The sequence below is a fragment of the Ambystoma mexicanum genome, chromosome 1q, assembly GCF_040938575.1.
Source record: "Ambystoma mexicanum isolate Mex_15411 chromosome 1q, UKY_AmexF1_1, whole genome shotgun sequence".
Lineage (NCBI taxonomy): Eukaryota > Metazoa > Chordata > Amphibia > Caudata > Ambystomatidae > Ambystoma > Ambystoma mexicanum.
In genome coordinates, this window is record NC_090922.1 from 1481192553 (window position 1) to 1481208011 (window position 15459).

Below are 15459 nucleotides of genomic sequence, written 5' to 3' on the forward strand. Positions count from 1 at the left end.
TTAAATGATCAACTTTCCAGATCGAGGCAAGAGCAGATTTATGATACCCAATGCCCTGGAGTGTGTGGAGGAAAGACGCCATTCTTGAATGCGTTAGAGGTTCAAAAGAAAGAGTATAGAAGATTTTGGAGTGGTGAACATCAGAGGGAAAGTTGGAGGCAGTATCGGTGGAGTGTTTAAAATAGAAGTCAGATTAAAGAAGTTCTCTAAAGACATTATTGTCAGGCTACTTAGTGATCCGGTTGAAGACCATCTGTTTAAGTACCTTTGAATAATGGAAAAGAATGGAAACTGGGCAAAAGTCCTGCTGTTTCAATAACAGCAGGACAGTTGCAGATTTGATGGAGTTCAGTAGAGATATAGAGGTTAACGAGCTCTGCTCAGGAAGGAGAGTGTATTAGAGAGTGCGCTTTACAAGTGTTGCCATTGCGCCTGCAAATCCCTGTTTGACGAATGTGGATTTGCAGATAGAATGGCACACAAATCCCCGTTTTACATGCAAATAATTCTATGAATCAGGGCCTAAGACTTTGACCATATAGAGAGCAAATGGATCGGAAGGAGTGCAAGATGGGTTGACGGTATGTTATGTTATCAACACTTGCAAAGCGCATTGGCCGCCCAAAGGCATCATGGCGCTATACCCTAAGTAATGTACGCACTGGCTGAGTACCCACAAGAAACTAAAAAATAAATGTACTCAAGGCCCGCGGAAAAGAGAAATAGACCTCAATAGAACGCAAGCGAAACGGAAGAGAATTCCAAGCCTGTGCTGCAGCCACTGAAAAAGCAAAGTCTCCAACCCAAGAGAGCTACACCTAGGGACTGATATAGTCAAAGAAGACTGGGAGCAGTGCTCACGGGGGAACATAATGGAAACATTTCACCTGAAGATATTCTGCCCCTCTTTTGTAAAAGGCTCTGTGTACCAAGCACAGAGACTTAAACCTCACATGTTGCTCAACTGGGAGCCAATGGAGCTGCCGAAGAATGGAAGTCATATGGGCACCATGCAGGGGGCGGAGAACCGTTCTAGCAGCTATTTTTTGCAGCAGCTGGAGACGGTGGAGCACAGTGCGTTGCAGCCAAATAAAGCACATAACAATAATCAATTCCACCGATTACCAGAGAGGGCTGCAGGGGCTTGAAATTTAACATGAATAAAAAGTAAAACCTTGCGTTTTGTCCGCAGCTTTACATGCCCCTTTTGACAAGTGGCTGACACCTGATCCAACATGCATAAAGAGGACATAATCAGGATGTAATATTGATGCCTATATCTTTGACCAATGAAACAGGTGTGGAAAAAGGGCCCAAATTAGCGGGCCAGAACAGAGACGGATTGCCGGTACGTTGCGCATTATTATATAGGTGAGGGAGGGGAGAAGTAGACAAAACCCAAAGAGGTAGTTGGGAGAGGTAGTGGGCAGAAGGAGGGTTGAGAAGGGAGAGAAAGGAGGGCCTTGAAAGTGTCACGAATATTAGAGATTTTACAGGAAAGTTAGAGAGCAAAGTCATTAGGATTAAGGGACGAGGCAAAGGATACCTGCATGGGATGGTGGATGAAAGATTGTGGGGTTGATTTCGAAGAGAGGATATTAGGATTTTGAAGTAGGAAGATTTGACAGAGTCCAGTGCAGAGGCTAGAAGTGGGGTAGGGGCCTGTGATTTGTGCCAGCGTCGTAGGTTACAGTGCATGGTTTTTTTGAAGGGCTGAATCTCTGAGGTGGTCAAGGTGTGAGGACCCGGATGGGGACGGGAAGGTGTATGTGTGAGCAGGATAATGTTGGTTAAAGGGACTCATACGTACATAGTGAACGTCTGAATAAACATGGCCAATGGAAGAGGCATAATAGGGTACAGCGACAGGAGAGAGGTCCTCACACCATCAAGGAAAGGGGCAAGAGAGTCCTGCCTGAATTTCCTCTGTCATTAAACAGTAGAGGGTGGAAGGACCAAGGAGTCAAAATGAACAATTGAGTGAACCGAGTGAAAAAGTTCAATGGCGAGGTCAAAGGAGAGTGAATTAGAGAGAAGGACAAGGTCAAGAGAGTTCCCACTTGAGTAGGTAGGGTGGTAGTGGAGGAGTAGAGGGATAGTGGGAATGGTCAGATAGGAGGGAGTTATGTACAAGGCAGATGGCTTGGTATTGTTAAAGTCCCCCAGCAAAACTGATTGAATATTGGGTTTTTGAGAGAGTCAGAGTTAAGAGCTTTAAGAGATCAGCAGTGTTTATAGATAGGCCAAGTAGAAGTAGAGGTTAGAAAGGAAGAACCAGAAAGTTAAAACCATTATAAATAATGGTTAGTCCAGTGTATAAAAAAGGAGTAACCTTTCGATCTTTCAACAACATCCAGTCTATTGTTTGGCCATGCTGATGCGTATGAACTAAAGGAAGTGAAAGAAGACCAAGGGCCTCAATTCAAGTTTGGTGGGATTTTGGTGGGAAATCCGCCAAAATATTGCCAAACGGATTTACTGTTACTGTCACTTAGTTCTGCAGATTTACCATGGGATAGAAATTGGTGGTAGGTATTTTCTGTTTTTGGCTATAAAGTGGAGTATTTACCTCCAGCATTTAAATGGAGGAAAGTCCTCCACCTTACCACCCAAGTTGTAGTACTGTAGTACATCGGTACAGTAATGCAGCAGTAATGCAGTGGTAACATCAGGTGACTTATATGATAGAGAAGAAACAATAAAGAGATGGGATCAAGTGTTAAGAGGGAGCACTGCAAGGATAGCATGAGAATTAAACATGGGCAGAGGTTGGATCTGAGAAAGGGACAAGACTGAGGTGGAAGACGGTTCCATGGTCCGGCTGGGGGATGGTGGGATTGACAGTGAGGAAATGATGTCATATGATATAAGTCATTTATAACACGCCTGTACACAAGCGTTTCTATTTTTGTTCATGTGATTATAGGGTTCAGGGAAGGGGCTCTGGAGAGAGACAGGAAAGAAAGAGGGATCCCCTGTTTGTGATTTAGATATCAAAGCATTTATGTACATTTATTTTTCTTTCTTTACAATGAAAGCCATTTCTAATTAATTTTCACATTCCAGAATTTTACTCTTTTACATAATTAATTCAGAATGTTTACATAAAACCAATACAGTCATGTTCAATTGTTCTAGCTTACCTTTCTTGTGATGTCCATAGTGAAATGTATCCACTGGAATGCTGGCTGGGAGCCCTTGTCGCTATCCCCAGAAAGTGATGATGTGTCTATTGAAATGGGGCTATTAAATATGAGTTTGTGTAAACCATCAACATGTTCCTTTCCCTACTTCATATTCCCTTTCTATCTGCATTCTTCTGCAGAGAAATCGCTCTACCACTGTTACACCTCGTTTTCGCCATCATTCTGTTTGGTACAGCTCGAGGCAGCTGCATGCACTATCCCGCGGGATTCCCAATATGGCGTCTGATGTGCCACGTGCTGTTCTAGTGTTGCACGATGCAACATACAGCACTGTTTGCACCACGCCCACTGCAATGGAGTATTACTGGAGTTCCGGTGCGTCGCTTCTGATCCACTGTCTCTTCTCTCCTCCCCCATCGCTGCCGAATGATGCAGCATAGCCCAGCTCCCATGCTCCTCAGCAGTTGCAAAATTCATCTGGAGCTTCCACAACACCGCTTATCTTTCCCGTCTGCCGCATTTAACTAGTAAGCCTTTACGCCTAGGTGAACCCTGCCTGCTAGCCTGCTGAACTACAAGGTGGGAGCAGGGGTCCCAATAGGATGGATCTCAGTTTTGCTGGCATTGAGCAACAGATCATTGGAAGAGCACCCAGCCAGATGGCAGACAGGCAGTCAGGTGCGATTGAGTCAGCAGGAAGTCTGAAAAAGAGCTGAGTGTCGTCTGCATAACACTGGAAGTTGGGGGAGAACGAGGAGATGAGGCATGCCAGCTGAGCAAGGTAGATGTTAAAGAGCCAGGGGGAGAGGATAGATCCCTGGGGGACACCACAGGTAGAGAAGGAAGTAGGAGAGGAGAAGATGCACAGGATTACATGGGAGGAGCGGTCAGTTAGGAAAGAAAGTTAGCCATTCCAGTGCCCGGTCTGAGATACCAAGGGTATCGTGGAGCCTTTGTATGAGGATGGAATGGTTGACAGTGTCAAAGGCAGAAGAGAGATTGAGTAGAATGAGGACAGCTGGGGAGTTGGAGTCCAGGGATGCAAGCAGTTTGGCGTGTTGTATTGGCATGTTGATTCTGGAACCATTCTTGATTATGATTACTTTGGTGATATCATGACATCACAACATCACTACAGCAGATACAAGGCAGCCGGAGCTGCTGCTGTCTGGTACAAGCTGGGAAGGTTAGGGAAGCTGTGGTCAGTGGACACAGATGTGAGGGAGGAGGTGGAAACAGAATTAGAATTTGATCTGGAATTGTTGGAAGACGGAAGAAGCTATTCAGGTAACCCTGGCAGTGACTTGTTGTTCTAGTGACCAGTCAAACTCCTTGCTGTTTCCTCACTCACTCTTTCACTTTCTTCTCCTCACTACCAAGTATCTAACCTGACCTCTGTTAATCGAGCAAGTACCATATATACTGTGAGGCTCCTTGGCTTGGCTCCCTGACCCCTGTAAGCAAGAGGGAGAAGACTGATTTCTTGGCCAGGCGGCATTGATCGTCAATAACATCACCGGGCACAGTTTTTTGACAATTTGTTACAAGTCCTGGTGATTGTTTAAAGCCGGCTAGCAATTCATTTTACCTGCAGTTTTTGATTACCGAACCCTGCCTGAGCAGGAAGGGGAGACAGACTAAAACAGCCCCTCAGAGCTGTCGGGCGTTCCCTGCTCAGTGGCGACAAACTGGTTTAATTATGTTTTTTTGAGTCCCGATTAGGGGCAAAACAATGTTTTAAACTGTCAAACTGAATTAATATATTGCATGCATATGTTGTGAGTTTTAAGGCAAATCTCATGTGACACGTGCTAATTTAGACATTTTAGATTATTCGCCCTATATTTGTTTGATATTTTAATTTGCATATTGTGCCAATTGTACTTGGATTAAGCCATAGTTAGATTCTAGCTTTATGCTCAAAGGTAAACAAGGAAGAAAACAAGACAGCGGTTTTCCACAAAAACATTTGCAGTATGCCAAAGAAATGATGTCTGTGTTCAAACTATTCGAGGCTTGCCATGTTTATATTTTATTTCATTGTTGATTTGTAAACGTGCACATATGTGGACTGACATTTTTTCAAGATGCAAGATATAAATTATAAAAAATATTGAAATATAAAAATATAAAAATCATCCAAAGTTCTTCACACGATTGCAACCAGAAGCTTTTTGGTTGCAGTTATGTGTGACTCCTGTCATTAGGAAATGAAGAATAGTGTCAGGAATTTGGCACTCTAGGTCCTTGGATCTCTTCGGCAGTTTGTGGCACCCGTTTTACTGCTCAATTGCTCACAAAGGGCTGGCAATGTGATGCCCTTCTCCTTAAGTGTAGGCTATGCTGCTCAAAGAGAAGCCACAGCAGCTTTTGTACCCACTTTTGCATATTCCAGGTAAGCTTGTTTTAGAATGGGTATTCTGATATCTGGTGGCTTCTGTGGGGGTGTTGTATGTCCAGGAGGTGATTGGTAGTTTCTGTGCAAGCATACTGTAAATGCTTGCCTGCTGCCTCGAGGCTGGTGGGCAGTAGCTGGATGTTTCAGTGGAGGACACTCTTGTTAGGAGGTCAATGGGGGAGGCATTACATTGTCTGTGACAGCTTCTTACAGTGCCCTGGGCATCCTAACCCTGCTCCCATTCTCCCTTATATTGGAATACACCACCCCTGACTCAGTATGTTGAGGAGGTACAGCAGCATTGTACCCACCGACCTGGCTGTCGTCTCGCACTGATAAATGTGAACTGTTCTGGAGAGGCAAAGAAGTGTCCTCAAGCTCGTTGCCTCGTCCAGTCTTCATTTGGTTCGATAAATGGTTGGTTACACCCTTGGGGGCGTTGAATAGAAGCTGCAATCAATAAACACAGAGATGAATTCAAATTGGGAAAAATGGCAATACTGAAATTGATTTTAACAGTATGTAAATATCATTTTTTCTTAATGCGTTTCTGTTGATTTAATTTTCACAAATAACCCTATAAAATCACAATAACAGTATAATCCCATTATTTGTGTGTGCAGCTATTAAATGTCAACCACACAAATCCACACCAATTGTATTACTGTTCTTTCTCCCAAGACAGTGGTAAAGATGCCGAGGAAAGCAGGGGTAAGTGAGGTGACAATGTGCCCCCTACAAAAACGTGAATGCCCCCAGCAGCCTTAATTGTCAGATATGCCAAAAAGGACAGGTAATAGAGCGGAAACCGGGAATGCTTTGTTATCTGGCATTTTTCTCTATCTACCACCCCATTATCAATGAGAATATTTTGTTGTCCGTCATCTAGCACTTTTATCCAGAATGCTTTTTTATCTGGTATGTAGCACTTTTATCCAGAATGCGTTTTTTATCTGGCATCTAGCACTTTTATCCAGAATGCTTTTTTTATGTGGCATCTAGCACTTTTATCCAGAATGCTTTTTTATCTGGCATGTAGCACTTTTATCCAGAATGCTTTTTTATCTGGCATCTAGCACTTTTATCCAGAATGCTTTTTTATCTAACATGAAGCACTTTTGTTCACAGGGCATTATCACAAGTTGGTCACTATCCTGGCTGTAATAACGCCCAACTATAATAGCTTTAAGTGCCCACTAATCCGGCGGTATTACCGCTAGATGACGGATTGGGCGTTAACGGTAAATCCCCATTCGGTCAGTTGGATCCAATGGGGCATTTTCAGCGCTAATAACGCGCGCTAATACAGCCGGCTGTAAAACAGGGCATGAGGTGAAAATTACATTTAGCGCCCTGTATTACCGCCCGCTGTATTAGCGCGCGGTAGTAGCACCGAAGATTCCCCATTGGATCCAATGGGCCCAAGGATTTACAGTTAACGCCCAACCCGTGTTCCGGCGGTAATACCGCCGGACCGGTGCCCGCTAACGCTATTACAGTTGGGTTGTATTACAGCCGGGATTCTAGCCAACTTGTGGTAAGGCCCGAACACTATTACAGTTAGGTTGTATTACAGCCCGGATACCGGCCAACTCGTGATAAGGCCCAAAGAGTCTTATAAGGGCCTCATCATGAGTTGGGCAGTAGCCCTTAAAACCGGCGGTAACGGTATTAGCGCCACCAATAGCGCTCTGCCCCATAATGACTTAAATCCTGCTTGCGCTATTACAGCCGGCTGTGCCCCCACTTGTGAAGCTGGTGGCAGTCCTGAAGTTCCTGGGGACGGGCAGCTTTCAGCACTCAGTAGCAATGATGCATGCCATTGCCCAGTCTGCATTTAGTGCTGTACTGGGCTAGGTGCTGGAAGCACTGCTGTGCCACGTGAACCAACATATGGAACTGCCCACCACCCAGGCACAGGTGAATGAACTGAAGGCACACTCCTATGGGATTGTACAAGTGCCCCACGTAATTGCAGCCCTGGACTGCACACATGTTGCACTAGTTGCCCCGTGGGCCTGACCTCACCATCAGCCACTGCTGGGCCCGCTACCCTGGATCCACCCACGACTCCATGGTGCTGCGCAACAGCACACTGCCGGCCTACGTGGAGAGGCACAGAGGACAATGCACATGGATAGTGGGTGAATACAAACCCTGTCAGAAATGCATGTCAAAGCACAAGAAATGAAGGGGGGACATAGCCACAGGAAGCATTGCATGCCACCAAGTACCACAGCCAGCACCAGCACAGCACCAGTACCATGTACAGGAGGCACCCAAGGGCACCTGAACACAGCCACCACTCCTGGACCCACACAAGGTGATGGATACACACTGCTGCAAACTCTACAACACATGGGACCACAGCAACCAGAATGCACCTTGTCTGTGCTGCAGAGCTGCTCCACACCCTGACCCCTATGAGCAACTTCACCCATGGCACCATACAGGAATGCAAAGTGAGAGGAACACATTCCCTATCCCCTAAAGCACTGTTGATGATCTGTAGCAAACACGGACATTATCATCCCAGAGAGAGTGATACATGAGTGCACATTAACATGCATGAAAACTAAAATCAAAATTGTGGCCATGATGCCAATTCTCCACCACCCACTGATACAGGCACATCCAAATACAAATGCCCACTCTCCCTCAACAGCCAGTCACAACGATAGCCCCATCCTGAGGGTCTCCATGCACCACTGGGCCAATCACACACAGGGAGCGGCGCAGGTGGAACCTGGGCCACAAGGCTCACGGCGTCCCTTGCAGAGCAACCCCATGGAACATGACTACACCCTATTCCAAGTTGAAGTGGTTACATGACGGTACATGATGAGCAGGAGTGGCGCATATATACCCCCGATCCGATAGTGCAGCATCCACCCGCGCCACAGCAGTCATCCCATGTGCAGGCAACAGTCAGCTGCCACCAGACAGCCCACTCAACCACACAGGGTGCATGAACGTGTCAAATGATGCATGGCATGAAACATGATGGATGTACACCAATCACCCAATCACATTGGATTTACTTGTTGCACACAAGGAGGACCACAGTGCATAGTGTAATAATGCTTTGTCACTGCACACCCATCCAAGGGACGTGGGCCTGATGTACTCATTACATCCCATGCAGGTGACTCAGGATACCCGTAGCTCCCATGGCTGATGACCCCTGTGCAGGGTCCCTGCACACCTGCAGAGCAAGCATACAACCATGCACACAGTAGGACCCGCATCTGTATTGAACGGACCTTTGGACTATTGAAGGCATGATTCAGGTGCCTGGACCATACTGGAGGTGCACAAATGTATGCGCCGGACAAAGTCGGAAGGTTTGTCCTCACTTTTGCCATACTGCGCAACATCTGCTGCCAGAGGAATGTGCCACTACCCCCCGACGAAGACAGCCAACTCCCAGGGGATGACAGTGATGATGAGCATGTGGCCGGGGCCAGGGCTCTTGCACACAGGGTTGGGGTGAGGGAGGGGAGGTTGGCCTGACAGGTGCTGACAGACACTTATTTTTAGCATGGTGAATGCGCACATACCATGACCTGCACATGTAAAATAAAGGGCACTTGTACACAATTATGAATGCCCTTGCATTGTCTCAGGTTTCAACATGCTTTAATGAATGTGAAAGTAACCCCCTTTACATGTGTCCATTGTCTGCCCTCCCCACGACTCTGGCTCACAAGGGTGGCCTAGGTGCACTGGCACATGGGTGCTGCCGTGGGTGTCTATGGTCGCTCCCACATACTGCACCCAGTCACAATGCCCGGCTCTCAGGTATTCATACTGGGGGATGGAGTGGTGGCCTCTTCACATTGCAATTATGCATCGGGGAAAGGGGGATGGGGTTGACACACCTTCAGCCTCCTGGGTGCCGGTGCCTGCCTCCGCTCTTCCCACTCCCTCGATGGAGGCCATGTCTATGAGGGTGGTGCACTGCTCCTCCCATGGGGCCAGGTCCGGTGGAGGTGGGCCTCCCCCGGTCACCGTGCTCTCACTCCTGGGCTGTGCCAGGATGCCCCCGGACACAGACACACAGGTTGTTGGGGCAGTCCTCGCTATCCCTGGGGACACAGCCTACTGCAGTGACCTTTTCACTGATCTCTGCCCAGATCCTGTTATGCCACTGGGACCCTGTCTTATTTTGTTGGGGCCCATATAGTTCTTCCTGGTGCCTAATCACCTCCTCCAGAAGTATTGCAAGTTCACTGTCTCAGAACTTGGGCTTGTGCAGCCTATCCAGGCCAGACTTGGCCCTCACACGATCCTAGGACATTTTCAGTGGTCTTTTTCAGTGGATGACTCCCAGGAGCTATGCTTTTACGGTGGATTGCGATTTCCAAAATGGCTGCTGCTTTGTTTCCCATTCCGGCAGTGACGTATTTCCTGTGGCGGTATTTTTTTGTGGGTAAATTCCATCACGTGAATGCACCTACCAGTCTACCACAAGGGAAGCACGCCATTGACTGAAGGCAGATGATACAACCATGTCTTTAAAACTAACATTAATTTTTATTTAACCGAATTATCTATAACCGTTAAAAAGAAAATGTATGATCAATATATCAATATTTAAGCACACAATCTAATTCACACCAATAAGCAATTGATCATAATAAAGAAACCTTGTGACAAAAAGCCACCTACAAACTATTTTATCATACACATGTTGATCACTTAAAGGTTGTACCTATTAGTTTTAGAAGAGAAACTGTTAGCAATGACCAAGGGAAGAATTAATAAAACACTCTAATATGAAGATAAGCACTTAAAATGCCATGGTATTTTGTGGATGCAACAGCACAGTCTATAAGAAGTTGCATTCAACTGAAGGTATAACCAGGGATTGAAAATTGCCTAATAATCAACCCTTAAAGTGGACTGATCGAGTCTGAAAAATCCAGAATTAAAAATAAATTGCTTCAAACTCATAATTTGTGTTTTCTTCATTTAATTTATTGTTTTAAGACTTTTGGTATATTTCTTTTTACCAAAGAAGTTACCAAAATAATACATCATTAGATAGCAACATAAACTTGCAGAGGGTTCCTTTTCCTATACCCAAATTATGTTGAGTAAATTAACATAAATCTTAATTCTGTCCTCTCGTGGCACTTCTAATAAGTAAAAGATATTGGCATTGTGCTTGAGTCCACAATGCAAATCTTGTGCATATGGAAACTTGCGAAGCAGCCCCTGCCAAGGGAGGCAAAAGAAAGCATTCCAGAAAGTCTATTTCTACTAATAATGAGGCCAACAATTATTTATTTATTAATGCATTATAACTTATGGGAGAGGTTAAACAGTGGTTATACCAATTCTCCAGCATTGGATCTTTTATAGATTCACATGCTGTGAATATTCCCTGTCGTTAGACTGGGAATCCTCGGTAACATTGAGTAGTTTAAACTTAAAATTAATTTTAGTCACTGTTGTGCTCTAGTATGGTCACCTTTGGGTCATATTTCCCAAAGCCAATTGGAAAAGCTCCCTTAGCTGCACACCTGGCAGCCACCTTCATATTTTTTACTGCACGTTTGTGTTGAAAGTTCTCAGAAATCTCTCTTAATGTAGTTCTTTGAAAATTGCTATACAATATTCTACTTAAACTTTTAAAAATCATCTCTTTCGACAATGCGTCATCACCCTTAACAGCTGGAACAGTATCCTTCATCGAACAGCCCTTGCTACTCACAGATTCCCATTCTCCAGCGTCACTCTGTGTTTTGGGCCTACTCCATGGCTGAGACCAAGAGAAAGAGCCTATACAAGGCCTGCACCTGTTGTGGACTAAAGAACGTCTTCATGGATGATCTACACAATGACTGCATCTACTGCATTCACCCACACCATGTCATTGAAGATTGTGACATTTGTCAACCCTTCTCTAATAAACCCTTCCGGTATCGTCACTGAAGGCTGGTTGCGATGCTCGTTGACACTGGTGGGGTCTCTGACTCTCCTTCAGTACAGAGCCATGCCTCACTCCGGCACGGTAGGCCTACCCAGCGAACCACCTCTAGTAAGAGGTCAAGATCGCACAATGAGCCTTCCGGAAGAAGTAAAAAGGCACACAAGGAACAATCCGAAGGACAGATCATAAGACATCATCCACATTTTTGGAAAAACCTTCTTTGCCATCTACGACACACAAGGTCGGTTCCTCGTCATCTTCCAAAGATAAGATTATGTCTGCCCTGGCAACACAACCTCCATCAACACCCTTGTCTACGACCCCCAACATTTTTGACACCATCGACACCATCAACGAAAACGTCTTTGACACCATCATCAAAAACGTCGTCGTCATCATCACCATCGACAACCAAGTTGCCTACGTCCTTGCCAGTAACTAAGGCACCCATTGCCATACGTTCACCTCCGGTTGCGCAACCTTAGGCACAGGCGGCACTACCATGCCCTTCACATCCCCCGGTTGGTGGGTGGGGACCACTCAGCTCCAATCACTGAGGTTAGTGATTCCAGCTGGTTCCAACCTGTTGTTGCCTTCAGCAGATCCACAACCAATTTCCTCAGAGGATGTGGCAGAAGGCGGTGAGGCGGAGGGTGTTGAGGCGGTGGGTGTCATGTCGTCACAGCCAAGGAGAAGCTTCACGTGCCATTACGAAACTCAGTCCCAGACAGGGGACCCTTGCCGGCACCACCCACGCCTGCATCTATAGACAGGGATCTCTCTTTAGACATTCTAAATACGCTAACCACCTTGGTATCCACTCTACAACAAAGGTTGCCAGCGTAATTGCTGCCACCGCAGCCAAGGCATCCACTGGCTGGGTCCGGTGGAAACCCTGTCCCACTAACCCTACTAGGAAGGAGTGGCAGCTGCTAAAGCCTTTACAACTAACTGACACAGAAACTGATTAGGATTCACAACAGGATGTGGCTTCAGTTCACACAACTGATACACATGAATACGATTACATCATTCCGGCAGACAGTGATTCAGAAGAGATCTCAGCCAGGGATTCCCTCCCTGACAAAATAGGGTCTTTCCACACTCTTATGTGCAGAGCTAAAAATAAATGTTTGGCCTTGTGCTGGAGGAACAGAGGAAAGTCTTCTGTACCAGCGGAGGAAACCGCATAGAAAATCCATTATGTCTATACCACTCCTAGATGACATTTGGGAGGACGGTCTTATAACAATGGCCCATCCCCCCGTGGCGCCAGCAAAGAAAGACAGATTTGACAAGTAGTACAGGGTCCCAGACTCTGCTCCTCTTTGCCTACGCAAACATACCATGCTGGAATCTGTTGTTTCTGCAGCAGCCCGTAAGTGGTCGGCTAACCCGTCCTCATCGTGTTCCGTCCTTTCAGACAACGACGCCAAACGCTTGGATGCGTTTGGTAAAAAAGTCATCCCCACAGCCGCCCCCACCATCAAGGCAGCTAACGTCATGGCCATTCTCACCAGATATGATCGCAAGCAATAAACTGGGGCCGCTTCTAGAGTTTTTCACTGAAGACAAGTGTCAGGAAGCAATGGAAATTTTCCACGAGGGTGAAGCGGCGTCAGACCACGCCATCACAGTGCCCGTTGATATTGCCGACACAGTATTGCATCAGCTCGGAAAACGGAGCTGTGCTAAGAAGGCAGGGCTGGCTCAAAGTGACCAACTTCATACCAGAAGTACAGTCCAAAGTGGTTGACGTGCCTTTTGATGGCAAAGACCTTTTCGGAAAAAAGGTGGCTGAAACACTGCAATCCTTTAAAACGGACACTTACACTGCACACTCCCTGGGCACACTTCAACAGTGGCACCAGTTCTTTCGGACGGGGAAAGCCCATTTTACCATGACCTCAAGGGACTACCGGCAACCTTCCAATCTCCCTCATACAACTCATACAAGACCTCAACGTACCCATTGGTGGACCAGTACAGGGGGAATACACAGTCGTACAGAGGTACAGCGCCATCGTGGCTCCTCTCAATCCAGGGGCCAATCTGCAAAACAGCCCTGACCCATCCAGAGTCCCTCCCTCCCATTTCAGCACCTCAGTGGGAGGAAGGCTATCACAGTTTGCCAAAGAGTGGACAAACATCACCTCCGATGAATGGGTAATCCCCCCACTCCAGCAGGGGCATTTGATGAAATTCATAAATACAATAACAGACATTCTTCCTATGTGCAAGGCAGATAAATTAAGTGTTACTCACTGGAGTGACTAACTTACTCCTAGTCCATAGTCCCCTTTCCCCCTTCCTGTATGGGCGTCCCTCGCACGGGACGGGAGCGTAACCCTTTTCACCATAAAAAAATCACCTTCCCTTTAAATTTACAGGCACGCTGGGGTGTGGCCCTAGGAGCGCAGGCTCCCTTAACCCCGCCCACCGGTGCCACACCTCAGTCCCCTTTGAAACACTGGCTGTATTATGCTGAACAACCTTGCTGCTCATTTTAGGGGGAAGGATGTTGGGACGTTTGGGGGAAAGGGGACTATGTACTAGGAGTACGTTAGTCACTCCGGTGTGTAACACTTAATTACTCCTACGTCCTGTCCCCATTCCTCCATCCTGCATGGGCGATTACCAGTGATACAAATGCTCTGGGGAGGAGAGCTGCCATTCTTAGGCGAAAAGATCACGCAGTACTGCTTGGCCGAATGCTGCATCAGCCCTGGCACTTGTATCCGAGCAGTAATGTTTGGAAAAGGCTGATGGGGTGGCCCATGTAACCGCCCTGCTAATCACCTGCCATGATGGCATGTGCATGCATGCCCTTTGGCGGATCCTTATGCTGCACCTTGTATGCTTCCTGGATCGCTGCAGTCATCCATCTAGCTATGGAAGCTTTGGACGCTTCCTGACCCGGCTTGGAGCCACTAAACGTGACAAACAAGGCATCCATCTTGCGGATGCCCTTTGTCCTGTCCAGACAGAATTTTAGTGCTTTTCTGACATCTAGGCAGTGAAGAGCCCTTTCTGCCTCTTCCTTGGGGTATGGAAAGGAAGTGGGGAGCACAATCTCCTTGTTAATGTGGAAAGAGGATACCACCTTCTTGAGGAACTTGGGGTGCGCGCAGAGCACAACTTTGTCTCAATGAAACCTGGTATAGGGCTCCGAAGCCACTAAGGCCTATTAGACCTAAAAAATCAAATCTCACAGATCATGGACAAAGGCAAAACTGCCTTGCTCCTCCATCTATCAACTGCTTTTGACCTGGTAGATCACCAAACATTCACCACCCACCTCACCGATGCAGCCCATTTCTCTAATCAAGCAGCATCCTGGATCACTTCCTTCCTTGAAGGAAGAGCCATGAAGGTCTACTCTGACACGGCTAACGCCAGATCCTACTACTATAAACTGCGGTGTCCCCCAATGATCTTGTACAGCCCCCACCCTCTATAACCTCTTCACGAAACCCCTATTCGACCTACTTGACTCCATGGGTGTTGCATATACAAACTATGCAGATGACACTCAAGTACTTTTACCCCTATCTGGACTCTATCACCAAGACGCCACGGCCCTTCACAACATCTATGCCACTATCCAAGCTTGGATGGCAATCAATGTCTTAACGGGGAGAAGACTGAAATTCTCATCCTGGGCCAGACAAACACATTATCGAAATTAAGCCCCCAATACAACAACTTCAACATAGACAACTCAACCATCTCCGTATCATCCTCTGTCAAGCCTCTAGGTGTTCACATTGATGCAAATCTATCGATGAAAAAACAAGTCAGCGCCATAGCCTCTGCATCAGCGTTCAGCACCAAACTCATCAATGCCATTAAACCCTACTTATCAACCCCCAACCGCTTGGCCATAGCTAGAGAAACTATAGGAGCCAAACTCGATTATTGCAACGCCCTTCTAGCTGGCACCTCTGCCAAAAAAATTCACAGACTGCAAACCACAC

At 46.5% G+C, this 15459-nt stretch overlaps 1 protein-coding gene across 1 annotated transcript in view; it reads right to left on the reverse strand.

Annotated features, from left to right (window-relative positions):
- Positions 1-5162: 5162 nt before the first annotated feature.
- The window catches only part of LOC138550118 (uncharacterized), a 494885-nt gene continuing 484588 nt past the window's right edge, over positions 5163-15459 (reverse strand). The window contains exon 30 of the mRNA XM_069642386.1: positions 5163-5994. Coding sequence (XP_069498487.1) covers positions 5752-5994 — 243 coding nt within the window. The 3' untranslated portion in view covers positions 5163-5751. The remainder of the gene's footprint in view (positions 5995-15459) is intronic.